This window comes from Diuraphis noxia, unplaced genomic scaffold, assembly GCF_037042655.1.
Source record: "Diuraphis noxia isolate RWA-SAM2 unplaced genomic scaffold, SU_Dnox_SAM2 contig0002, whole genome shotgun sequence".
NCBI classification, from domain to species: Eukaryota; Metazoa; Arthropoda; class Insecta; order Hemiptera; family Aphididae; genus Diuraphis; species Diuraphis noxia.
In genome coordinates this window covers 23409557-23436605 of record NW_028301712.1, presented here as the reverse complement: position 1 = coordinate 23436605, position 27049 = coordinate 23409557, and the positions used below count along the sequence as shown (strand labels likewise).

General features: G+C 28.0%; 2 protein-coding genes across 2 annotated transcripts; one reads left to right on the top strand and one right to left on the bottom strand.

Moving 5' to 3' along the window:
* Window positions 1–5037: 5037 nt before the first annotated feature.
* On the top strand, window positions 5038–9783 carry LOC107164210 (protein RCC2 homolog). The gene is made up of 8 exons (XM_015511947.2): window positions 5038–5527; window positions 6162–6390; window positions 6457–6588; window positions 6795–6883; window positions 8393–8671; window positions 8734–8914; window positions 9036–9214; window positions 9275–9783. The coding sequence occupies exons 1-8, from the start codon at window positions 5363–5365 to the stop codon at window positions 9452–9454; spliced, it is 1434 nt and encodes a 477-aa protein (XP_015367433.1). The 5' UTR covers window positions 5038–5362; the 3' UTR covers window positions 9455–9783.
* Window positions 9784–13675: 3892 nt separating this feature from the next.
* LOC107164096 (ABC transporter G family member 23-like) lies at window positions 13676–25248 on the bottom strand. Its single transcript, XM_089220756.1, has 17 exons — window positions 25136–25248; window positions 23325–23507; window positions 23016–23175; window positions 22663–22817; window positions 22478–22585; window positions 22319–22412; window positions 22104–22235; window positions 21258–21308; window positions 19263–19357; window positions 18141–18342; window positions 17891–18071; window positions 17673–17788; window positions 17550–17608; window positions 15444–15532; window positions 14168–14344; window positions 13998–14084; window positions 13676–13939 (listed from the first exon to the last, which is right to left on the bottom strand). The coding sequence occupies exons 2-17, from the start codon at window positions 23468–23470 to the stop codon at window positions 13716–13718; spliced, it is 2076 nt and encodes a 691-aa protein (XP_089076882.1). The 5' UTR covers window positions 23471–23507; window positions 25136–25248; the 3' UTR covers window positions 13676–13715.
* Between the last annotated feature and the right edge of the window lie 1801 nt (window positions 25249–27049).

Here is a 27049-nt window from a genome sequence, read left to right as displayed (position 1 = left end):
TGGCATTTTCTTTACATGATTTAATTTTCAAAATATTTTGACTTTTTTTGAGAGATTTATAGACAACTGAATTTTTCTATTTTTCTGAAAATTTTCTTTTTAAGTGTCGATAAAATTTTTTTGGCCCTTTCAAAATACTTGAAAATTTAATATAAAGTTCCTCATAAGTTATTCTTATAGCGATTAAAAAATTATAAGAATACATTGGCACAATTTTTTTTATCAGCATATGAAGTTCAAATATTGACTTAATACGTAAAAATTACGGCAATGTTTAAATTATCTTAGATAGAAATTTCATAAAAGTTTTTCTTTTTAAATCTAAGATTTGAAAATTTAACACAAGGCTCCTATCATATTTTTACAATAGCAGTTGAAAAATAAAATTAATATACATGCACAATTTTTTTTTTAAAAGCATTCAAAATTTGAATTTTGACAAAATACGTAAAAATCACGAAAATTCGCAAATTATTTTAAGCTAGAAATTCATAAAAAATTTTATTTTTAAATCTAAGATTTGAAAATTTTTAGTAATCTATATTCTATAATATATCCTAGACAGATAAACCGTCTCCGTTCAGAATCGTTTTTCGTATACAATGATAGGTACCTATCATTGCATTCAAATTTAATCCCATCCATTACAGTAACCTACTGTACAGCAGAGCGACATCCACGACTTACCCGCTTTTTTATAATTAGAACTTTCTTTTTTAAATATATAATTATATATTATGATAGGTGAGTAGGTACTTCGGATATCCTAACAGTAAATGTACCAAAATTGTTTTATAAACGTGATAGGGAAAAAAACACTGATAAAGTATTTAATTTAATTTATCAGAATAACGTATTGAAATTGAAAAAAATTTTTTTCTAGATCCTATTTTTATGTGTACCACGACACACAATATGCGTCACAAATGTATTAGTACCTAGGCACTACGATTTGAACTGCACACACGTTCATCTAGCGTTCTCTTAATGCATTCAATACTTAAAGCGTTAAAGCTATAGTATATTATTATATTAGATTTCATAATCTATATATTTTAATAAGCAAAATTAACGTTGTCAATCGTAAGAATAAGTTTTTTATCTTAGAATCTATGAGAAATATTTTATTTAGTTCCCAAGATAATTGGTATCAAAGGTCCTGATTACCTGATTTACAGAAGAATGAAGATAGAAAGATACAATAAGATACACACACACACATATATATAATATATATAAATATATTTTTTATTTAAATACATATAACAATACCAAATTATTTGTCTGTAGAGATGTTATGTCTCAATGTTATTTTGTAGTCTTATCTATAGACGTAAATAGGGGGGCTTAGTGGGCTTTAGTACCCCCCAATTTTAAAATTAGCACCCTCAAATAATGTTCGTGCTTATGTATCAAAAACTTCTCCATCATACAAAAAACTGAAATGAGAAAATGCATAACTTAAGCACCCTTAGTTTTTTTTATTGAAATTGTGCCTATGATCTTATTCATAGCCGGTAGCCCTCATCATATTTCCACCGTGTCATAATAGGTGGCGACTATTTTGGTTGCTGAATTACTCTGAAACAGTACATTATAATATATATATATATTTATTTTAACTAAATGGGCAATGTATTTGATATCGGATGGATTAGTCAATGACTAAAAGGGCTATGGTCCTATCCATGTATTTACTATTTATTATCTATGAATAAAATATAATATAGTATATGTTAAAGTTACAAGTCTAACTACCCAAACTAATATAATACTATGTAATAATACTAATACGTTACATAAAAAAATAACTAATATAAAAAAGATTATTTTAAGAACCACTTAAAAGTATAAATACCTATACAAATGCAATCAGGGACGTTCATATTTGTACTGCAGTTCACGTAGGTGTAGGTAAAACTTTTTTTGGGACGCATTCAAAGGGATAAATAGATATGTTGGCGAATATAGTGATTGAGTAATAGGAAGTATAACCTAAAACACCAAAACATTTGTGCAAGTGCCAAGCACTCCGGTGCATTCTTATTTATGAATTAATCATAACTTCACGGGAGCTAGGTGATAATGATAAACACACAGCCACTGTGTTGTGACGTCACGTCACAAGAAGGTTCTCGTTAACGTTAATCAATTGTCTCACAGGTCACAGCTATAATTTTATTTATTTTACTGGTAACATTGTGCCTTCGCGGTGTATTTTTTAATTTTATTTTGCTAGATAGGTGGTGCTACCATTGTATTCTTATTTTCGTAGTTAGTATTTAATTTACTATTTGAACTTTTCTCAATAAATGATTTATAACTCATCTAACACTTTTGTATTTAAAATATAAATCACGCTAATCGGTTCGGCAGAACTTTAGAAATAGCCGTCAAAATAAATTATCTCAAGGTTTCTTACAATCCATTTTTAATCCCTTCAAAGATTGCATTTTCAAAAATCCTTTCTTAGCCAATGGCAATGCATACGCCATCATAGTTATCTGTATGCCAAATATCAGCCCAACCCGTTTATCACACTCATGGACATCTAGTGACCATTGATAGACCAAGAAGTTTCCTTTCGCTTTTGTATATTATAATATATCATATTATAAATAAATTAGAATTTTTTGAATCAATATTGTTCTTCTTTTTTGTTTGTTTCATTTTTTTTTTTTTTGTTAAGTTTATCATCAATGTATGGTAATTTTTGATTGTTTTGTAACATTTATTAGTTATGTATAATAATATAGGTATTAGTGGTATTACCCCAAGTAAACCAGGAATTAGGATAAAAATACATTATACACTTCTGTTTCCTTCACATTCCACAAGCCATACAGCTTCGAAAGACAAACCATTTCTTATATTATATTAGATTAGTTAACATTTTTTTTACTATAGTATTATTACATTAGTCCATACATTAGGCTCCTAACATATTATTACAATAGCAGTTGAAAAATAAAAGAAATACACAGCCAAAATTTTTTTACAAGCATTCAAAAATTGAATTTTGTTAACATATGTAAAAATCCCGAAAATTCGCAAATTATTTTAAGCTAGAAAATTCATAAAAAATTTTCTTTTTAAATTTAAGATTTGAAAATTTTTAATAATCTCTAATATATATATATATATATACAATATACATGTATATATAGTTATTAGAAATAAAAATTTAAAAAATTTTGATTACAAAAAAACTTAATTATATTATATATATATATAATATTTAATATTATACCTATGGCTCGCGGCCCAGTGCCATGCTGATCGGGGACCACAACTGGTCCGCGGCCCATTGGTTGGAACCGTTGCTCTAATATATCCTAGACAGATAAACCGTCTTCGCTCAAAATCGTTTTTCGTATACAATGATATAATATCATTGGATTCAAATGTAATTCCATCCATTACAGTAACCCACTTGTAACCTACTGTACAGCAGAGTGACATCCACGACTTACCCGCTTTTTTTTTATTAATCTTGAGTTCAACTCGGCAGTAGAGGCCATTACATAAAGCGTCTTAATTACTATTTACCATTATTGTGGAGTTTATATTATGTCACATTAATTTAAAAATTCAATTATTTTTCGTCGATTCAACTGGCTATACTACAAACATTTGGTGAAAATCTAAAATATCTACGCATATTCGTTATATACCTAGTTACACTAAAAAAATTAAATCTTGTTTAAAATTTTAAAATTCTGAGCGTAACGAGTGAAAGTAATGTGTTTTTTTAAATTCAGAGTAAACCAATGAATATATTTAGTATACTATATAATGAGTGTGTCGTCAGCTTTTGGAAGTTGGAACACTATAAATGCTTTAAATTTGTTCAATAGCATCTTTTCTGATAGGAAAGTGAATATAGATGGTACCTTTTTTTTTTGGGGGGGGGGGAGGGTCAAAAGTTAAAAATCTTAAAATCTCAATAGTTTTCAAAAGCGTCATGAAATACATACAAAATAATTAAGGAAAAACTTCGATTTTTACACGAAACCAGTTTTTGAAATAATCGATATTTTATCTATGCGAAATTGTATCCTTCCTTATTTGACCAAATTTAAAAAAGTAAAACAGTAGCTTAACATAAACTAATGATTATGATGATATATAATTATTTGTCAATAATAAAAAAAAATATATAATACAATTTATATACATATTATATAATTATATAATTTTTTATAATAAAAAATAGTCCATGAATTTAGTGGATGAGGAAAATTTATGGTTGGGCTTTAGTGCCCATTCCAAAAAAAAAAAAATTGGTTTAGTAGTGCCACTGGACGTTTGCTTGTCTGATAATTGATATACCTGACGTCCACTTTTATATGATTTAATATATAATAGGTATATGAAATTGCATACTTAACACAGGTAAAATACACTATTGCAGCACACAGCATTAAAATACTATTTTAGTAGTAAAAATTTAATAATTACAGTATTTTACATAGTAGCGGGAAAAAGCAACTACCACATCTTCTGCCTTTTTTTGTAAAGAAACACCGAAAAAAGACCCTTTCCTAGCCAACAGCCGGGTCGCCCGGGTCGCAGACTCGCTCGGGCCCCCTCCGGTTCCCCAATTCCGAGAGAGATGAGTAGACGACGCACCGCGAAAAGGTACGGCGAGCGTCGCACTGACAATAGTGATGGTCGTGGGGGGGTCGGATTTACATTTGGAGCGAGTGGAGGGGGGGGGGGGTATTGCCGCGGCAGCTGCAGCCGCGCCACCCGACCACCGACCACCGACACGGTCCCCGATTTTTACACACGCACACGCACATGCACACACCGCGTTCACAACAAACAATCGCCGCACTTTTTTCTATATTTTTTTTCTTCTTCTCTCCGATCGACCATCTCGCTTGCTCCCAGTCCCGGTTTTCGTTCTCTTTCTTTCAGCCCAACTAGCGCGCGCGCGCACGCGTGGAGCGTCCCGTTCTGTCTCACTCGCTCCCCTTCCCCCCGGTCATCCGTCGTTTACTCGCTCACTCTCTCTCGATCACTCATTTGCTCGTTATCTACCTCTCTCTCCCTCTCGAGATTTCTTTCTTTCTTTTTTTTTTACTTTTAATGGCGTCCGCCGCTACTATCATTACAGCCGTCGCCGTTTGACCCGATCTTCTCCCCCGTTGCGTTGTGTTTACAGTGTTTTGTTGCTCGCCACCCGAGTTTCGCGCCATCACCGTCGACCTGTGCACATTTTTCGTTCATCCACAAACGACCATCCCTTGTGCCGACCACCGCTGCTAACGAAATAGCCCGTACGACGTGACTACCAGCCAACCGCTTACACGCTCTACATATCCACCTCGACGTTGTTGCCATACGTGTTGGCGTCATGTCCGCCAAACGGCAGTCCAAAGGCAAGGCAAATGGCGTGTCACGCAAAAAGTCCAAAATCGTCGAAGACGACCCACCCGTGTTGAGTGAAGAGGATGACGACGATGACCGGAGGTCCGATGACGACGACGTGGACGAACTGGCAGAAGACAACGCGTCTCTGGTAAGTCGTAAAGTGCATTAACTATGCATTTATGCGTACCGGCATCGTGGTAGTTGCTGAAAACTGCGTTTTTCGCAGCTGTTCTGTTTCATCGTCCGACATGCCTCTCATTTACCTTTAGATTGCTACCCTGCTTGATGGGGTTGCAAACGAGCTTTTCTTTGTTACATCCTTGTACACATTATCTCTTGTACATATTTTGTAAGTTTTAAATTAATTTTTAATCATCTACAGTTTACAGTGTAAAGTATTCGATTACTCGTTAGTTACAAATATTGATCATCAGTAGGTTCTACAGTTTTGTATTAGGTACATTTATTACCTATGTCGTTAACTAAATTTTATTAGTTATTACCTATATCAGGTTTGGCTATAATATGGTTCATTTCATCAAAATGAGACTTTCATTCTTATCTAACAAGTTATTATAATACTTATTTAGATTAAAAATAAATAAATTTACCCTATAAGTTTAATTAAGTATAGTCTTAGATGTTAAAAATAAATAAGCGCCCATTATAATAAGAAGTGGAGTAAAATTGTGTACATATGTCAGAAGGACAGAATCTGTGTTTAAACTATATACTTAGTAAAAGAGTAATTCAATATATTTTACCAAAATTTTGTGTTGTAGAGAGTGAAAGGCCCTGATCACATTGGAGTTGTCCTTTTAACTGGTGGAACTAATTGGGATTTAAATGGTCGCAAGTCAATGCCAAAAGGATGCAAGTCTGTTGGGCGAAACTTATATGAACCACATTTATTTGGACCACTGAAAGATAACCGTATTCGTTTGGTAGTGAGTAGCTGCAATTCTTCACACACTATCTTTATAACTGAAGAAGGCAAAGCTTTGTCTTTAGGTTTGTAGTCAATTTTCATTAAGTGATAATTCATTAGGTACTTAAACTTTGAATTTACTCTTTTAGGGCGAAACGAAAAAGGTCAACTGGGGGTCAAAGATTTACTCAGACGTGACATTCCAACTCCAATTGAAGGTTTACCTGACCATGCTATTGTCAATGCTGCTACTGGTCGTGGACATACATTACTTCTCACTGGTATGTTTTTAAAATATATTATCATAATTCTTTTAAATACCTAATAATTTGAACTATGCACTTATGTAAAAGTACTATTTGTTGTACATAAATGCAATTTTACAAAATATGCTAGTGCACATTTTAGCCAAACAAATAATTTCTTATTTGGTTAATTTGTTCTCTAGAAAAATTTTTGTGTTTGAAGATTGAATTATATGTTTAAGATCGTGGTGCGGTTTACAGTTGTGGTGATAATAAGAATAGTCAGTGTGGCGTGAAGAGCAAAGAACCTTTTGTTACAACAGCAATGAGGGTTAGTAATATATTGTTATAGTTTATGTATGATAATAAGATAAAATATTATTTTTTTTGAAACAAAAGCTTAAAAATGTTAAAATAGTTAAACTTAAATTATTCAGATTATAAAATGTAATTTATAATCCATTGTGACCATTGTTTTGTAAGTTCTTCTTGTTACCTCATTAAAAAGAAATAAAAAATGTTCTAAAGGTACTTTAAAATTTAGAAAAATCTTAAGATCTATTTTTCATTTAACCACAATTTATATTTAAATATATATACCTAATCAAGTAGCGATAACTCAAACCTCGGTAACTTAAAAAAACTTGACTACCTACTTAATTTTTTTTTTATTCCTCTAGAAAATTCTTCCCCTATTGATTAGTTAGATATCTTGAATAATATATATCTCAAAGCGAATTTTCATCCTCCTTCAACTTCGAGTTATCGCATCTTGTCTGTGTTTATATATATATAACATTAAGCTGACTATGAAACATTTTCTGCTTTTATAAAGCACAACTACAAATAATTTAAAAATTGTTTTTATACTTAAAAAAAATAACTGAATAATTTATCAATTAATTAATAATTCAAATAATAAAAAAGCCAAGATGGCTGTTTATAAATCAGTATTTTTAATTTTAATATAATATCTTTTATCATCTGATTATAAAAGGTACCATTAGTTTGTACATCTTAAGTATTATAGTTATATTAATATGACAAACATATTTTAAATAAAGTATCCAAAGAAATATGTGATACCTATACTCTATTAAGTAAGAAAAGATACCAGGTAATGCATAAGTAGTGAGCTAGTCACCATACAAGAGAGGACAATAATTCGCAGAACTTATGTCTTTTTTTTTATGGAGTATAATATGGTAAAATAAAAACCTTAGTATTCTTTTTTTAAATAATAATTATTATTATTGCTACATATCTATTTTATATTTAAATAGTTGAATAGTATGTAAATCATTTATTAATTTAGTTTTATACATGTCTAATTTATAAATTTACGAATTATAATATTTAAGGCTGAACCGTTCTTTATGTTAACGAACTTGAACAAATCTGAACACACACTTTTAATTGCACCAAACTCTTCAAATATTTTATTGAACTAAAGCCAAACATTAAAAAAGTCAAAATTAGATATTATTTTCTTTAAAATGTATTATTATTTAATATTTTTTTCTTTTAGTTGGATTATTGAATAGTTCGTAACATCTCTACTAATATATTATGTATAAAATGACAGGTTTTTATTTGGATGATAAATGCTTACATAAAATATGAATGCCTATTGAATTTATTATTGATTAATATAAAATCATATATTATAATCTATTCATTAATTTGAATGCACATTCTGTATTAAAATTTAAAACTAATACCATAATTTTAAATTTTGTATGAACTCTGCAAAGTTCTTATCATCCATAAGACTTGCAGAGTATTTTTAACTTTAAAAATGTCATGAATTAGCAAATAAAAAAATGTATTTATTTTATAGGTTAAATATAATGGACCACCAATCGTAAAAGTTGGTTGTGGTGCTGAGTTCAGCATTTTACTTGATTGTAAAGGCACTTTATATTCATTTGGTTTGCCTGAGTATGGGCAATTGGGACATAACACTAATGGAGAGTATATTGAAAGAGCTGGAGCTATTAATTTTGCTACTGTCAAATTACCTAAGCCTATAATGACTTTTGTAGAGAAAACAAAGAACAAAGTAGAAATTTTGCAAAAACCTGAAATCAGAGATTTTGCATGTGGAACAAATCATACAGTATGATAAACAAAACAAAAAGTTTTTTGTTTTTCATAATTCAAGTTGGTTGTTTTTTTTAGGTAGCTATTGATGACCATAAAAAAGCATATTCTTGGGGATTTGGAGGTTATGGTCGCCTTGGACATTCTGAACCAAAAGATGAATTACAACCGAGACTTATCAAATACTTTGATGTTCAAAGAAGTGGTGTGAAGCATGTTGCTTGTGGACCTGCATTCAGTATTGCTATTAATGAATTTGGTACGATTAAAATTTTTAAATATATTATGTCAAATTTTCCTATCAATATAAACCTTAAATTATAACAAATATTTCGTTTAAAATTTATTTATTAATATTTTATTTTTGTTACTAAAAAAAGGTGCTGTTTATTTATTTGGACAAATGAGTAGTCGAGGAGAAGCTAATATGTATCCAAAACCGGTACAAGATCTTCATGGTTGGAATTTGCGCAGTATTGGTACATGCTCTATTGGGTTAGTTGCAGCAGCTGATGATTCTTGTATTGTTTGGGGTTCTGGAACTAGCTCTGGCGAATTGGTAATATATAATTTTTCAAAATTTTGTCTAAACTACCACTTATTACACACAACAATTTAGGGTCTTGGAGAATTGAAAAAATCCAGTGCTAAACCATGTGAAATGAAAAAACTAGATGGATTATATGTAGAACAGGTAACTTGTGGATCTGCGCATACATTTTTACTTGCTCGAGATTTATCAGAAGATGACAAAGATATTATTGCTTCCATGCCGGAGTATAAACCTGTTGTAGCTTAAACTACAGTGGACCGTTAAAACAACAAACAATAATATATATATATATTTTTTTTTTAATTTGTATCTTAAGAACCAAGTGGTATTTAATATTTTTTTTACTATATTATTATAATTTAATTTTTTTTTCTACAATATTCGTTCCATTAGATTTAAGCTTTAATGTAATAAATGAGCGGAATTATGTCAATCAGAACTATGTTCCTGCTAGGTACATGATTAATTGGTCTGTTCTCAATATTTTTTCCTATTATTTTCATTTATTTGTCAGTTGACAGATGCTATACTAGTAAATGAATAATAATATTAAATAACTTGAGTTTTTTTTACAATTGTGGTTTTTATTTTATTTGTCTCTTAAAACAATTCTTTTAGATCCTGAAAATGTATCCCATTGACTAAATAATTGTTGCCCTTTTTGGCCACTGCACAACTTCCACATCTTTATTCACAATTGTTTTAGTAATAATTATTTTTAAAAAAAGGTAATTACTGACCGATTTTTGTTTTAAAAACTTTGAAAATATACTCATACTCTAAAATATAAATCTAAAAACAAATGACACTATTAACATTTAACAAATACTTAATTTTATACATGATCGGTACTTATTTAAAATTAATTGATCTATTGTTTAAACCTCATAAAAAATATGTTATCTTGCTTCTTGCTTCCTGGAAAACACCTTCATATCACTGTTGTAAGGTAAGTGGATGAACTCGATAATGCATTTAATTGTCAGAAAGCTATTTTATAATAACTTAATGAAGATAAAACTAGAAATATTACACATCTTTCAATTAAAATAAAGTGAAGTTTTAAATAGTTTTTGGTTATAACAATGTTTTGCTAGTTTTAAAAATATAGTATGTGCCTAAGTAATATAAGTACTATTTCTTAATATTTATTATGATATTCAAATGCATTTAAATATGATTGTTTTTCCTATTACTATTGCCAACAACCATACCACGTTGAATACATCAGTTCTCGCCCGATCACAGAAGTTAAGCAACATCGGGGGTAGCTAGTAGTACTTGGATGGGTGACTGCTTGGGAGCACTACGTTGCCGTTGGCATTTTTTTTTATTACTTAGTTCTTTATGAGAATTTTAAAACGCACAATTTACAATTTTCAAATGCTCAAAACTCTTTAAAATTAAATCCCATATCAATAACTACATATTATTCTTACTTCAACATTTGGTAATTGTTTAATTTTAGAGAAAATTAAATTAATACTTATTAAGAACGTAGAATTTGCTATGTTATGCGTTTGTAAGACGGGACAATACATGCAAGTAGGTAGGTATTGCACTATAGTGTTCCCTTGATATTTGATTTTTGCCACCCTTTATATAATTGAATCAATGAATCATATTCCAATATTTAATATACCTACCTACATCAACATCATAGAAAAAATTTAAACTAATCTGTTAGTTAAATGTTAATATAATATTTATTTGTTTTAAAACTGACTTAGAAAATTCATTAAACATTTTCTATTGGAACAGAAGAAAATTAAGTTGTTTTTTTAATAATATATGTAGGTACATGATCATAAAACATCACAATATCCACGATTCAAGATATTTGATATCATACCTATACAACTACTTTTATGCAAGTACAAGAAAAGTGATAAAAATAAAACATAAAAGACAAGCTCATATACAATTAATAATAATAATACCTACCTGATTAAATATAAAAAGTAATTTTTTCACAGACTTTAAACGGATTAACCTGTAACATCAATGCATTGAATTGTAGTGTCGTTCTGCATTTAGTACAGAGACCAAAAATCTGATGGGGGGGGGGGCTGAAATATAATACAACTTTCAAAGGGGAGGCGAGCCCTGTCAAGTCAGTAAACAAATAATATTTTTTGAAACATAAAAATCGTTCGAAGGTAAATTGTTCTAAGTACCTACCTAAACACATTTAAATACTTAATGTAAAAAGTATCAAGTTAAAAAAAAAAAGCAGGAAAGTGGGTATCGCTCTGCGGTACATTAGGTGGAGGGGTGGACCTTTGACTAATCAATTTTTCCAATAACATTGCATGTAGTTATCATAATTCATAATACCTTATATTATCATAGATATACATATACCTGGTTTGACGATTAATAGTTATCATTACGCGATTTCATAAAAATTTAAAAAAACGCTCAAAACATTTTTCCTATAATGACGCTTCAAATTTTCTCTATAGCTATTTGAAGCAAAATTTATGGAAAACTTAGTGTTAAATTTTATAACCTTAGATATAAATACAAACAATATTATGAATTTTGAACTACAAAATAATTTGCAAATATTCATGGTTTTGACGAATTTTTGTCAATATTTGAAATTCAAATGCTAATAAAAATTTAATTTGAATTTCCGGTGGACATTTTTTTTGTGATAAAGGTTGACAAATTTGTAAGGAATCTTGTATTAAATTTTCAAATCAGATTTAAAAAGATTGTAGCAATATGTTAAGAGCCTTGTATTAAATCTTCAATATTTTCTACCCAAAAAATAAATTTTTATCGATATTAATTTAAAAAAAAACTAATAATTATCGAAAATTGCATATATCTATGAATAGTACAACATAATAAGTCAAACATTTTTGAAAATTTCATGGCGGATAGAATATACTTATAAAAACATTCGCTGGTATTTCATGTATCAACGGTCATTTGTTTTAAAGTTACATCAATAACCAAAATCGATTTTGTCGAAACTGATTGTGCGTAAAATTTCCCGTTTTCCCCTTAATTTTTAGTTTGTTTATCCCGATTATTTAGATATAATATTTTTACTTTTGACCACCAAAGTACCAACTAGATTCACTTTCTGATCGAAGGTACTGAAGTTAAAAGTCGAAGCACTTTTACTGCCCCAAAACGAGATGACAGACACAAAAAAAAAATATTTATGGTTTTGACGAATTTTTGCCAATATTTGAACTTCAAATGCTAATAAAAAAAAATTTTCCCTATGTATTCTTATAATTTTTTAATCACTATAAGAATAACTTATGAGAAACTTTGTATTAAAATTTCAAGTATTTTGATAGGGCCAAAAAAATTTATCGACACTTCAAAAAACATTTTTCAGACAAATTGAAAATTTCAGTCGTCTATAAATCTCTCAAAAAAAGTCAAAATATTTTGAAAATTAAATCATGTAAAGAAAATGCCAATCTTAATAACTGGTAATTTTTTCAAGTATCTACTACATATACTTTTTGAATAATAACAAATATTTAAAATCGTTTGAGGATAAATCGTTATCGTTACGCTATTTCGTAAAAATTTAAAATTCAAACGCTTTTAAAATTTTTCCTAAAATGATACTTCGAGTTTTCTCTATAGCTACTTGAAGGAAAATTTATGGAAAACTTAGTGTTGTATTTTTAATCCTATTAGTTATAAACGCAAACAATTTTATGATTTTTCAACTTATATCAACTATTATCGTTACGCTATTTCGAAAAAATTTAAAATTCAAAGGCACTTAAATTAATTCTTAGTTATAAACACTAAAATTTTTATGATTTTCCAACTTCAAAATTACTTGCAAATTTTCGCGTTTTCGACAGATTTCGTAAAAATTTGAACTATAAACGCTTATAAAATAAATTGTGACTAACGATTTTTAATTTTTTTTAGCTACAATAAGAAAAATTTATAAGGAACCTTGTATTAAATTTTCAAATTTTTTTGGTCAACATTTTTTTACCGGCACTTCAAAAAAAATCGAAAATTTCAGTGGTCTATAAATAACTCAAAAAAAGTCAAACATTTTTGAAAATTAAACTGTATATAGATATCACTAACATAAACATTTGGTGAAAATTTCAAGTATTTGCAGTGATTAGTTTTTGAATTACAACTATATAAAAAAATCGATTTGGTCGAAAACTGATTTTGCGTAAAAATTCCCGTTTTTCTGTCATTTTTTTTTTTTGTTTTTCTCGATTTTTTTGAAAACTGTTGGAAAATGTTTACTTTTGACCTTTATAATGCACCAAGGATATTCACTTTTACATCGGAAACCACCCCCAAAGTTTGAAATCGAAGCATTATTTCGACTAATTATGCTGTACACAGACACACACACACAAAAAAAAAACACATCATTGTAAAATCAATACATTCATCACTTCGTTCAGAATCTAAAAATACATTTACAAATAATTATAAAACTAATCGACTCGTCGATTTACTGAGAATCTAAAATAAAAAATATATCTATTAAAATTTAAAATATAAAGTTTATTTTGTTTCTTAACTTAAAAATAAATGTTGTAATTGAAATGAGTATCCAAAAAGTAATTGTAATTACTGCGAAAAGAATGCCGTCCGTATTGAATTGACGTCCTTGGATTAATATAGCGTGGACTGCTCGAATCGGAATAGATAATGGTAATAAAACTGAAAATGGTAATAGAGCCAATGTTGTGTTGTCTAATGGCCAAAAAAGACCTAAAATCATTCAAAAATATTATTAAATGAATAATATTTACATGTACCAATCATTTACCACTCAACATTATGTTTACTAAGTATACCAACAGTGTCACATAAAATGATTTTATTGAACTGCTTGCGAACGAACCAATGAATAAGCCTGTGTTAAAAAATAAATAATATGATTGAAATTCGAAGTACCTAAAATAATGTTTTGTAGATAAACGTCTATGTTTTAATTACCGATGCTCATTCCACAAGTCCCGATGACAATGTTTAATTGAATAATTAGTAACAAGGAACTTTCCCAGCTAATGTATAGAATAAAATCGGCCAAAAGAAAGAAAGTAAATGCTTGAATTATCGAGAATATTATTTGTATTGTAAGAAAGCTCAACACAATTTCAAAAATCGTGACTCCTATAATTTAAATTTAAAATTGTTTTTGTTAAATTAGTAAAAGTTGTAAAATTATTGATTTAGAATCTAGATGATAATTTCTGATTAAATTATACCCGAGAAAAAATAAAAGGAAAACATATAATATACATATATATATTATATATATATCCGTGGAACAAAATGTTTAAGAACATACATGTTCAGATGTTCTTATAGTAATAATATACATAAGTTAAGAAAGACTTACAGCAAAAGTATCAGTAAAGATGTAATTTAGGGTCATATTAAAATTATTTCATCAGAAACATTAATAAACAGTGTGTGTATAAAAAATTGGTTTAAATACATTGGACATTTTACTGTGCATAAAAAATTAAAGGTTATAAAATGATGAAAAAAATGTACGATTAATATTTTTTGAATAACTGAAGTTATTTAAGGAAAGTTTTTTATTTTTTGTATTCATATCCAATATTTTCAAAATTAAAATGGTAGTTAAGGTACAAAATTTTTAGTTAGGTATGTATTTTCGATATTTTTAAAATTGTTGCAACTGTAAGAACAATATACGAAAAACTTTATTAGATATTAGTATATTACATATTCAAGCCTTAGAATTCACATAGGAACCCATCCATGTTATATATCCGATATACATATACTCGTATTGATGTCTTCAAGTTTATTTTACTTTTTTAATAATTATCCAAGTTGTGTGTAAGTAAGTGAAAATAATAAACTTTGGATGGATAAATTAAAATAATGCTAAAAACATTAATCTAAAAAGTTAATAGTTAACAAACAATTATTTGACTGTAAAAGTTCAAAGTTATCACGGGGAAAATATTAATTTAGCTGATTTAAAAAGAAGTTCATTCATATTTGTTCATTTTATTTTGTATTGCAATAATATAACATGAATAAATTATTATTAAAAAATTAGCATAAACAAATTGGGTTAGATGACTAGGACACTTATTATTATGTGACTATTGTTTGTTCCATGTCGATTTTTTCCTGTTACTATTGATCTTGATATTTTTCCTTCGAGTATTTTATTATTACTTATAGGTTCAATCTCATCAGTATACCAATTATAAAGTTTAATCTCAATTACCTGCTATTATACTTCTCTCTAAGTATCCATTTTGAATTTCACTTTGCAATAACAACGCAAAGTAGAACATCGCCGACGAAAATATAGCGCTAAATTAATGATAGTTAAAAATTAGCAATAGTGAAATAAAATAATGTGTATAAAAAATAAATTCAAATATAATTAGTATCGATGAATTTATAAATATACCGAAAAGAACAACAGTTCGATCAACAGTAATAATAGTAATCTATTATGTGAAGTGTGAAGTGTATTATATTAATTCTATATTGGAGTGTAAATGTAATATTTTCTGTGGGATGAAAAGAAAAGGAAATAAAACATATTCAACAACAGAAAGATTAAAATATTCTTTCTTTTATTATTTGTTATTAAACACAAATACATGTTAGATCACAACACTTGAGTTTTTTGGTTTCAGTATGAATTACACATAAGTCATAAGAGGAATCTTGTTTTATATTATTTTTAATTTTTATTTAAAATAAAATTGGACATTTTATAAATTTCCAACCATACAAAATAATTCGCTAATTTTCAGTTTGATAAATTTTAAATTTATTAAAAATTTTTAACTTAAAATACTTATATAAAAAAATCATGCGTTTCTATTCTTAATATTTTAAACTTATAGTGTAGCAATATGTGAGGAACCTTGTATTACATTTTCAATCTATTTGACCCAATAAATAAAATAAAATAAACATATTTTATAGAAAAAAAACATAACAATTTAAAATATAAAATACCTTTAAAGAGCTCAAATAATGAATAGAAAATTATAAAACTAAATAAAATAAAAATTTGGTGTAAATTTCAAGTATCTACGGTTATTTGCTTTTGAATTATATCAAAATAACAAAATCGTTCCATGAGAAATCGAATGACGTAATAATTGTTAAATTAAAACCACTAATTATTAACAAGCTCATGAAAAAGTATTGCAGATTTACACACTTTTATTTTTAATTTTCGCTAAAAATTTCCACAAGAGGTTCCTTATGTTAATGTGTTTAAGTTTTTTAACCGAGTGCATTTTTTTTAACGACATTAATTTTAAAATAAAGAAAATTTTATAGGTATGGCTTTAATTAGGTTAACTAGGTACATTAGTAAATATAAGTTGAACATTTTATAGAGTATAGAAAATGTTAATGTGGTGAAAATGTTCAGTGAAAATTTCATGTATATACGGTCATTTTTTTTAGAGTTACATCAAGAACCAAATTTTTGTCGAAAACTGGTTTTACGTAAGATTCTCAATTTTTTGTTGTTTTTCCGTCATATTTGACAACTACATTGAGGAATTTAAATTTTTACCTCCCGATTGCAATTAACTAATTTTCACTTTTCCACTAGAAGAGATAGGTACTGCAGTGCAGTGCCGTAGCTAGATACTATTGTGTGCCCCAGTGCAAATTGCCCGAATTGGTGTAGGTGCCCCATAATTTTATAACATAATTTTCTTTTTTCTTTGTTGTTTATTTTAGGTCACATTATATCAGATAATCGGTAAGGGCATAGGGCCCTTTCAAGATCAAGTGACCCGGTGCATTGCACCACCTGCACCGGCGGTTTCTACGGCACTGCTGTAGTTGTCTGCTGAAGAATAATAAATTGAAAATCGAAGCATTATTATGGCTATACTTCTTGTGTACACCGTCACACACACAAAAAAAAAAACCACACACACCATTGTAAAATCAATACATTCATTCAGTAGTGGTTTTAACTGGGGGGGGGGGGGCGAAGGGGGCACTCGCCCCCCTTGGATTTTTTTTGTGTCAACTGTTATGTTCTGTAAGTTATATATGCATATATATAAGTTATATATGCAACTATTATGGAGGGTGAGGGGGCACAACAATTAAAAATAGCCCCCCCTTGATATTTTATCAAAACCGCCACTGCATTAATTGTTGCGCTCATGCAGAATCTCAATTATGTACTTGGGGCTCCTTGTTTATCAACTATCCCACTGAAATACTACCTGTTGGGCATGTTACTATTCTTATTCTTTCATCAAATGCCCTATTGATTAACGATATTTTTTAATATTGATGATTTAAGTTTCGCAAACTATAATCATTATTAATCGTATATTACCATGATATTATTTCGGATGCTGTGTTTTCAGTGAGATTTAAATTTTTGTATTCGTATATCTGCAAACGCATAAATATAATATGATATTAAGAAATTAATTTTCATTAATTTATAAATAATAACCTTAAATGGGATTTCGGCGTATTTTGTTGACAGATTGTACCGACTGTAAACGTCAATTAGATGTAGTTTATGGGCTTTTAATATATTTTCTTGTAGATGCTTCCCAAATTCGATGTCTATGAAGATAATGCACAATTATTTATTGTATATTATGATTAATGATTATATTATATAATTTTATCTTAGCGACAATGATGATTGTTTAGGTATAAAGTTACTTGACATGTCTATTTCAATATTTATATTAGATTTTAATAGTTCGCCACGTTCATTCGATGATGAGCTTTGTGTTATACTATTAATTATTGCTATTGTGTAGTTCTTGGGCACTTTCATAAGTCCTAGTGTTGATCCTATAGTCATGGAGTTTATACCCAAAAATTCAGAACCATAATAATTCTGTTATAACACATGATTTAAAATACGTGTTTTAAATGTTCTAATGGAACGTTTTATTTTTTTACTTACTACTTTTACATTATTTTGGCTCAAAATATACAAGAAATGACACGATAAGTAAGAACACTCTTCAATATGTTTACATGGGTCATAAACGCAATCAGTTTCTTGGTTAAAAACTGCAATAGGTATAGATTTAGGATACTGTCCATAATAGATGCAATGTAAGCATACTTGAAGTATAGGCATCACGCATAACAACATAAATATCCTAAATTTGACATAAATGTATTGTATTAATTATTAGTTATTATTCATTATAGCTTGTTAGTTGTTGGCAATTAGTGATTAGACTAAAAAAATTTGTCACATACAATATCTATACCTCACGAAAAAAAAAAACATAAAATAGCTTCTTGGTCAGTGTTTCAAACGCACAATATTGAGCGTGATTATCTCTTTTTACTCTCCTCTGCGCAGGATGTATTAGGTATCTAATTATAGTTTGAAATCAGCGACTATAATAACTTATTCTAAAAACGATTACAAGTGCTTATCATGGGCGTCATTTCAGGTTTTTTTTCGGGTGTGCAAAATTTCAAGCAGGCCATTTTGAAATTTCACCAGGCCATATAAAAAATAGATATACATTATACATACGTATATGTATATTATCCTGCATTCAATTATTTTCATACATTATAGACCGGTTATCACAATTTGATTTCAATCATATAAATAATTATGAATTCGTGGCTCGTGCATTATTTTAGGCTTCAGCAAGGCGAAGAGCCAATTGTAACATTCTAAAAGTAAGGGGTGCAACCGCATACCCTGCCACTCCCCAGATGACGCCCCTGGTGCTTATATATTTAGGGTTATTGGATATATTTATTTGATATGATGAAGCGAAACCAAAGTCGTGAATATATATCATGCATGGTAAATTATATAAAGTAAAAATATCGAATTATGTGTAAAATAATAACAGCCATGTAAAAAAAGTTCAAAATTAAACATACATTTATGCATTCGTACATGTACCTAACAGCCTAGATAACTGTATATAGTATATTATACAAGATGACTGCGTAAAAAAATATTTCTAGAGGCACAAACGCCATGTACCACGAAATTGAGCTCTTCCTAACTTTTAAATTGTGTAGTTAATCATTACCTAAAATTACGTACCAAATATTAGAAGTTAAAAACTTCATATTTTGAATAATAATGGTTTTGAACTTCCAAATATTCGATCTTGGAACGATTTGCTTACAAATGCTTAACTGAAAATAATTATAATATAGTCATTAGATACACACATGCTCAAGTTTAAGATTAATAGGCGTATTTCAGAATCGAGTTAAATGCATGAACAATTTTAACTGTGGTTATGAATATTGTACTCAGAAAAAAAATAATAAACATGTATTCATTTACTCGAGATAAATGAAGTCAATGCATGCTGGTCACGATAAATATTAATAAATTAATTCGTATTATTTAAAATTTGATCACTTAAGTGGTCATTATCTATAGGTAGTGTTATAGGTATAAAGAAGAAAAATTGCGTGTTTGGGGTAACTTCTGGAATTACACAACCGATTAAAAAAAAATTAACTTTATTTTTTATTGAAAATTTGAGAATATTATACTTTTTAGGTCTGTATTTAATATTTGTTCGAAACTATTAAAATGGCTGATCTAAAATTCATTAATGGAGATTAAGATGGGATAAATCGGCGATATAAATATAACTAATAATATTAATGACGATAAATCACTAAATCGAAGAAATAAATATACAAATAAATAGTTCAACTTTGAAACTTTTGGATTAGATATTATTATGCTGTTCGGCTCTTGCATAATCACAATCGAATCTCACGGCCGAGTCACGGGCAACCCCGAGCGGGATGGCTATAATGCAATAATATATAATAATTGAACGTGTCCTGATTGACTCATTGACTGATCAACGTATATAGAGCCTAACAATGATGATAATATAGTTTGAGGGTTGCAATTTTCACGGTACCTTCGTAACCATGTATAAGTGTGTACATGGAAAGTATTTTCCAAAATTTGAATTTTAAAATGGTGCTTTGAGATTCGAGATGGCTGATTTTAAGTTTTGAACACCATTAGCAGGGGAGTTATTGAGGGGATATGAGGAGGATAGATCTAAGTATTATAAAAATGCACGTTTTATTCATTGAACCAATGAAAAAGTTTTGATAGTTACATTAATTTTTAACGAAAACTAACAATAATAACTATAATAAGTTATATCATGCATGATGCATATTGTATCTATAGACTATATGGAATATTGATAAATTCTGATTTATATATGCCCAAATGTTATTATTTAGATCTAGAAACAAAAACTCATGTAACTTTTCATATCATATACAATCATAATATGGGCCTAGTTAAATGATATAATTACATAAACGCGTAGTACCTTTGTAGTGTCAGTGTCATCAAGTTTAAGTGTAATAGTGTATTCCCAAAGAAAATAAACGAAAAATCTTAGAACATGTAATTCTATTAAATAATACATTATTGTTAAAAATATTTTTATATTTAATTTAAATTTTAAGTAGTAGAGTATAATTGGTTTATTTTTAAAACGTATAATTTTGTAGGTAGGTAGTTTGAAAATTATAATATTGAAGTAACAAAGCTTTTAAGTTACTTATTTTTTATTCAATTATGTCCATTACTGTCATGGAAATAATTATTCTTAAAATTCCAGGTGATTATAAAATATTACTATAGTTTTGTTTTTTAGAACACAATTAATGTCATGACTATAAATAAAGCTATCAGCATATTTTAAGACATCTGCATAGTTGTCATTCACTCATTATTGCACTAAACAATCTTTGTACAACTGTTTTTGTTCATATCAGTCGTAAAAAGTCTATTAGTATTTGTATAAGTAAATTACGTAATCGTTTTAAAAAAGTTTAGTTGATTACGTGATCGAAATGTTTCTACTTTAAACAATTCTTAACTTCGTCACACATTTTTTAGTTAACAGTAGAACAAAAAAAAATTGAAACGCTACTAACTTCATATACGTTTATCGGGGCTACATTTTAGGATGCTAGTAAAGTGTACATAGGATATGGTAACAAAATTAAAAATTATTCATTTTTGTTTAAGTAATAGGATTACTTTTTTATTTCGTGGTGTCTCAGGTTGATTTGTGTTGATCCAAGAGTTTTTCTAAACTTGAATTAAACAATTAATGTTGTAATTTACTTTCTTTTAATGCATTTATAAATTATAATAAATTTGTATATTATGTAATATTAAAATAGCATTATCATTAGGGTCCGGAAGTCACTAAAAATTACTAAAATATGTGTACGGATTTAGTATTTTTTTTTTAAATATAAATAAATGCAACTATTATTTATTTTTAATTTAAGTTTATCATAATCTATTTCTATAATCATTTTACGCAGTTTTGGTACTTTTTTTGTACACTTAGGAAAACTATTGTGAAAATGAAAGAAATAATTATTCTAAAGTACCAACTTGTTGAAAAAATATTCAATCAGTAAACTACTTCCAAAAAAAAAAAAAAAAATAGTATGACAAAAAAAAACACACACACACAGACATCATTATATAATTATTTTATATATAAACTTTTTTATCTTCACTCAGCAACTAGGTATATATTAATTATAAAAAAATACAGTTTACAAGGTTTTCAAAGTTCGATTAAGCATATTAGCATATTACAATTTTATGATGAAAATCAAAATACTGATTTAATTATTTATTTAAAAGTCGATTTTAAATAATGACTGGTAATTTTGTACCTATATAAAATTCAAAATCTCTGAATATAGAAATAGGTATTAGGTATGAATTTTGTATTAAAAAATGGAATAATATGTAAAACAAGTAAAAACGTGCAAATTATTATATTTTTGGACCCTAATGATAATACATGATATAGATGAAATCGCATTATCTATGTTTAAGAAGGTAATATAATATGTTGTGTACATCAAAATTATTAGATATTAAACTGGTATAAAGGTTTTCTATGATTAAATCTATAGACTTATTTGGATTTGTTCGACGTAATTCCTCTACTTCTCTTTCAAATATGATTTTTCCATTTTTCAGGTACGCTATCTAAAATATATTCAACCATCTATAACGCCGTTGTTATAAAATTACTTAATTTTAGTCGTTTGTCATATATTATGAATTCGAACCTTAGTTGCTAAAAATGCTTCCTCAATATTATTGGTGGCTACAACTACTGTTGGTTTCCATGTAGTAATCATGTGACGTAAGTATTTCCAAATTCTGAAATGAGAAAAACGTTATATTAATATTTTTTCAAAAATAATAAAATATATTTAGTTTTTTACTGATTTTTTTTTAAAATGTCAAGTCCAACAGTAGGCTCGTCTAATACCACTAATCGAGGTCTGTGGAATACTGCTATTATAAATGATATCATTCGTTTTTCACTGAAACTATAAATACTTTACAATATAGTTAAATCATATCATATAGGTACTATAAAAACTGTTAATTTGATATTATTACATACCTTAATTTTTTAATAGTGGAATTAATTGGGGGTAGAGTAAAAATGTCTTTGTAATAGCTTATTCTCCACTGAATAAATTTATAATTAATATTATATAAGTTACCAAAATATGCAAACAATTCTAAAACTGTCATGGTTTTATACAAACAAAATTCCTAGAAAAAATCATAAATAACTTCTACATTTTATCAATGGATTCTTCAATAGTACCTATTGACAAAATTAATTTGAAAATACAATTGTATTATTTAACATAGGTACCTATAATATTGTGTATCTACCAAAATTATTATCTTCTTGGTGTGGTAAACTATAATAAGTAGATAATATTAAATATATATATATTTTTGTACCTGAGGCATATAACCAGTGTATTTAGTTAAGGTTTTACTACTTTTTGTTCTTGGTTTACCTCCAAGAACCCATATATGACCTTTGTCTACTTTATCTCCACCAACTAAACAAGAAAGCAGCATAGATTTACCGCTATTTATTTCACCAAGTAGAGCACATCTTTAAAAAACAATTAACAAAAAAATATCACAAATTTTATTTAATTCAATATTAATTGTCGATTTAGAAGTTTAAATAGGAAAACACTCAAATTAAGTTTCATAAAATTTCAAATGAAAAACATGAGAAAGATCAGAAAGAGCAATTACATTGTACCACTGTGTGCAATTAAATTCACTCCATTGAATATATTTCGATCATTATGTGTTTTAAACACATTATTTAGTACTATAGAACATTTCGAAGGGCTTTGAGATAAATATATTCTTGGTTTGAAACGATTTTCATATACCATTGTATAGTTTATTGTAATTTGTAGTCTTGTAGATCACCTGAAATAAAATATTTTACACTTCAAATAGGTAGTTATTATTATCTATAGGTATATCATAAATGATTTTCAGGTGCCAAGATTATTACAAACGATTTTCCATTCAAACCCAACACGGAAACAGAGAGTTGATGCGAACAATTTAACTGATCGAGACAACGGAATTAAGGCAATTTAATATCATGACTTAGGATTTATTAAATAATCAAATCAGAGATAACATTTTAGATCACTAGAGATTTTTTAGATTTTCTAAGATAATACTTATACATTTATAAACGCTCAAAAATTCAAAGTAAGTATCATAAACTTGAAAATATATGAAATAGTCCAAGTACATAAATAGGAACAGATATCCGCATCATAAATTTGGTCTTGGTACAGAACTAAATCGGGGCCCCGAACATTCTTCTAATATATATTGAAGTAATTTTGCAGTAATTATTTGCATGAAACGCCTGGCCTTTCGAAAGTCCAGGCCTCAGTACCATGGGTCCTTCTGCCCCCCCCCTCCCCCCTTGTGGAGGCCCTGAATAGAAGTGTATAGAGTATTTTGGTGTACGTACTTACACGGAAAAAAATCTGTAACATATGGAGTTATAAAATATAATAATTAATAATAAATACAAATTATAATATATATTGGCATACCTAAGTAAAAATGTTTTTTGTAAAACATTTCAGTGGGGTGTAAATTGAATTTTCTATTGTAATAATTATTTTCCTGATTGTGAATTATAGGTTATTATTGATTAAATGGTAAAAATAATATTTATATTTTGTTATTCTGTAAAAGTCTGCAAAAAAATGGAATGATACATGGTGCTTGTGAAGATACCTATTTAGAAACATAGATTTGCAAACTTAAATTATTAATTTATACATCGACTTTTGTAATGTTGAAAAAATATGTGTTGATATATTTATGAAATTAGTTATAATTATTTAATAAATAATTTACATTAAATCAATTGGCTTTGAATTATTATTAATTTAATTTAATTTATCGGAATCAATTACAGTACAAGAGGGATACTATTTAAAATAAGAGACAATTCAAGTGAATGTTTTTTTTTTTTTTTTTTAAATTGATTAGAAATTACAAATTCTATACCATTTTTATCATTATACAATAAGAATATATGCTAAGAGTATACAATTGATAAGAAAAAATTATTGTGATGGAAGGAGCCACCCAATTATGACACTTCCTATGGTTACTTGATTATTATTTTTTATAACAAATCATGACACTACTTGCGCTTTAGACATCTCAGGGGATTATCAGGAATTGTAGCACAGGCCTAATTTTTGATAAGAGGATTCAAATAAGTACTTAGGTAGTTGTGGAATATTTTATAGAAACATTTAGATTCATCACTTACTATTGTTAATTTCAGATCTGAATGTAGAGAATAATTTGAGACGTAGGAAGGCGTACCCGTGAGTTTCCTCAGAGCAATGTAATGAAATGCTTGAATTTTATTAATATTTGATTTTTTCGCATTAGACCAGTGGCGTAACTAAGAGGAATCAGAGGGTGCGGTTGCACCCGGGCCTTTTCGTATAGGGACCCAAAGAAATAAAACATTTTTACACTCCCCCGGATCTTCTTAATATAATATATACCTGGACGATGGGAGGCCCGTTGAAAATTTCGCTCCCGGGTCCAAATTTTGAAGTGACGCCACTGCATATTAGACCGTACCTAACTACAGACCGTATATCCATATTGGTTTGAGTATGCTTATGTACATAAGAAGTTTGATGCCTGTGGGGGTGTGTTTATTATTGCATAATACAATTTTTAGCATGCTTAAGCGATTATTTAGAGCAAGTATTTTCATTCTTATATGGTGGGCCCAAGTAACGTTTTTAAAAACAAATTCATGGAAGGCAATTCGTGTGCGCCCATTTAATGTATCGTATAAATTAATACACGATATATCATATTTATTCAAGTGTATAACTAATTGTTTTAGTAACCAAAGTTACATTTCGAATAAATCAAAAATTATTTCATACAAAAAAAAATATATTTGATGCTTTTTTTAAGTCCTATATTTAATGCTTTTTCTGAGTCCTATATTTAGCTATATTTAATGCTTTTTCCGAGTCCTATATTTAGCTATATTTGAGTAAAATAATGAAATCTAATATTAACTACTGATTTGTGGTTATTTTAGGAGTCATTATGACAAGTAGGTGGTTTGTTAGCAAGAATGCAAGATAATATTGAATCTACCATCATTATAAATAATTTTAATAAATTACATAATCAAGACAGCTTCATACTTTTGTTCGACATACGTATTTTATACACACTGTGCTGGTATTAATGTACTAACAAATCGTTTTAAGATTAATTGAAGAGCTATTAGTTAGTTTTAGATAATATAAATGTTCTTAATGTACATAAATAAATAAAACAAATTTAAAAACATTAAAATAGTATAAGTTTTGATTGTTGTTATAGTTTGAAATGTATTTAATTGGATTAAAAAAAAAAAAAACAAACAAACAAACAAACAATGGAGAATATGATTTGTATAATCATTAAATTTGTGTAAAAAAACATGAGAATTCAATACTTAACGCCATAGTCAAGGTCGAGTAATTAATTATTAGTTAGCATTTTACGATTATACCTATATACAAATGTTAGTTGAGGTATTAGCATTACACGATATTTTGAATTGTAAGAGACAATTATTGTTGTTTAATAATAGCATTAAATAATTGTTTAGTCAAAGAAAAATAGTTTAGGATAAATAAGTAGGTTATCTAACACGACTATACACAAATTTAAAAATATAACAATATCGATTCTGATTAAATTTAGTTTGTTATAATTACAATTATTATTATATAAGTAGGTGTAAAATAATAAGAATTAAGACTCAAGAGGCCATTTAAATTTCTATTTAATTATCAACTAATTACCTATAATTGATCATATTATTATTTATTTATTAAGGAAAAGGATCCATAATCGTATGTTAGCCTTTCGTTTCTCGTATAAAATATTTCAAAAATATTAAAAGTTGTACGTAAAATAATAATAGTACGTACCTATAAACAACTATAATATGTTACCTGATAATAAATTAATGTTCTAGACATCCTAAACCTAAATAGAATACACAATATACAATATTTTTCCGTACTATCACTTTGATTTTTTGTTAATATAGTAGCCACCTACTTATAGTCAGTGCTCGAAATGGAAAATTTTCTGAACCGGAACGCTTTTTTTTTAGTACATACCATAGAATTGGGGGCTTCACCCAACCAAAATTATAATTTCTTCTTCCTGAATACTAACCCTTGTTGTATCTACTATTTTATGAAACTCACTTTATATTTTCAGCCCTTTTAAAAATTTAAATATATTTTTACCTTTTTTTACTTACTTACGAATATGTATATATTATAAAAAATAAAAATAAAAAAATAAAATGTTTAAAGAACTACTTATAAACTTATATTTATAACTCAAAAAGTCGCGTCGCGGTCGTTCGTCGTTTATTAAATATTTTACAA

Bases quoted from the DNA above. Each gene is read 5' to 3' on its own strand.
- LOC107164210 (XM_015511947.2), top strand. From the start codon at position 5,363: ATGTCCGCCAAACGGCAGTCCAAAGGCAAGGCAAATGGCGTGTCACGC. The intron at 5,528-6,161 runs GTAAGTCGTAAA...TTTGTGTTGTAG, and splicing joins CAGAAGACAACGCGTCTCTG to AGAGTGAAAGGCCCTGATCA. The intron at 8,915-9,035 runs GTACGATTAAAA...TACTAAAAAAAG, and splicing joins TATTGCTATTAATGAATTTG to GTGCTGTTTATTTATTTGGA.
- LOC107164096 (XM_089220756.1), bottom strand. From the start codon at position 23,470: ATGGTATATGAAAATCGTTTCAAACCAAGAATATATTTATCTCAAAGC. The intron at 17,609-17,672 runs GTTATTATTTAT...ATGCGTTTGCAG, and splicing joins ACGCCGAAATCCCATTTAAG to ATATACGAATACAAAAATTT. The intron at 14,085-14,167 runs GTAATTAAAACA...TTTTTAACACAG, and splicing joins GACTTGTGGAATGAGCATCG to GCTTATTCATTGGTTCGTTC.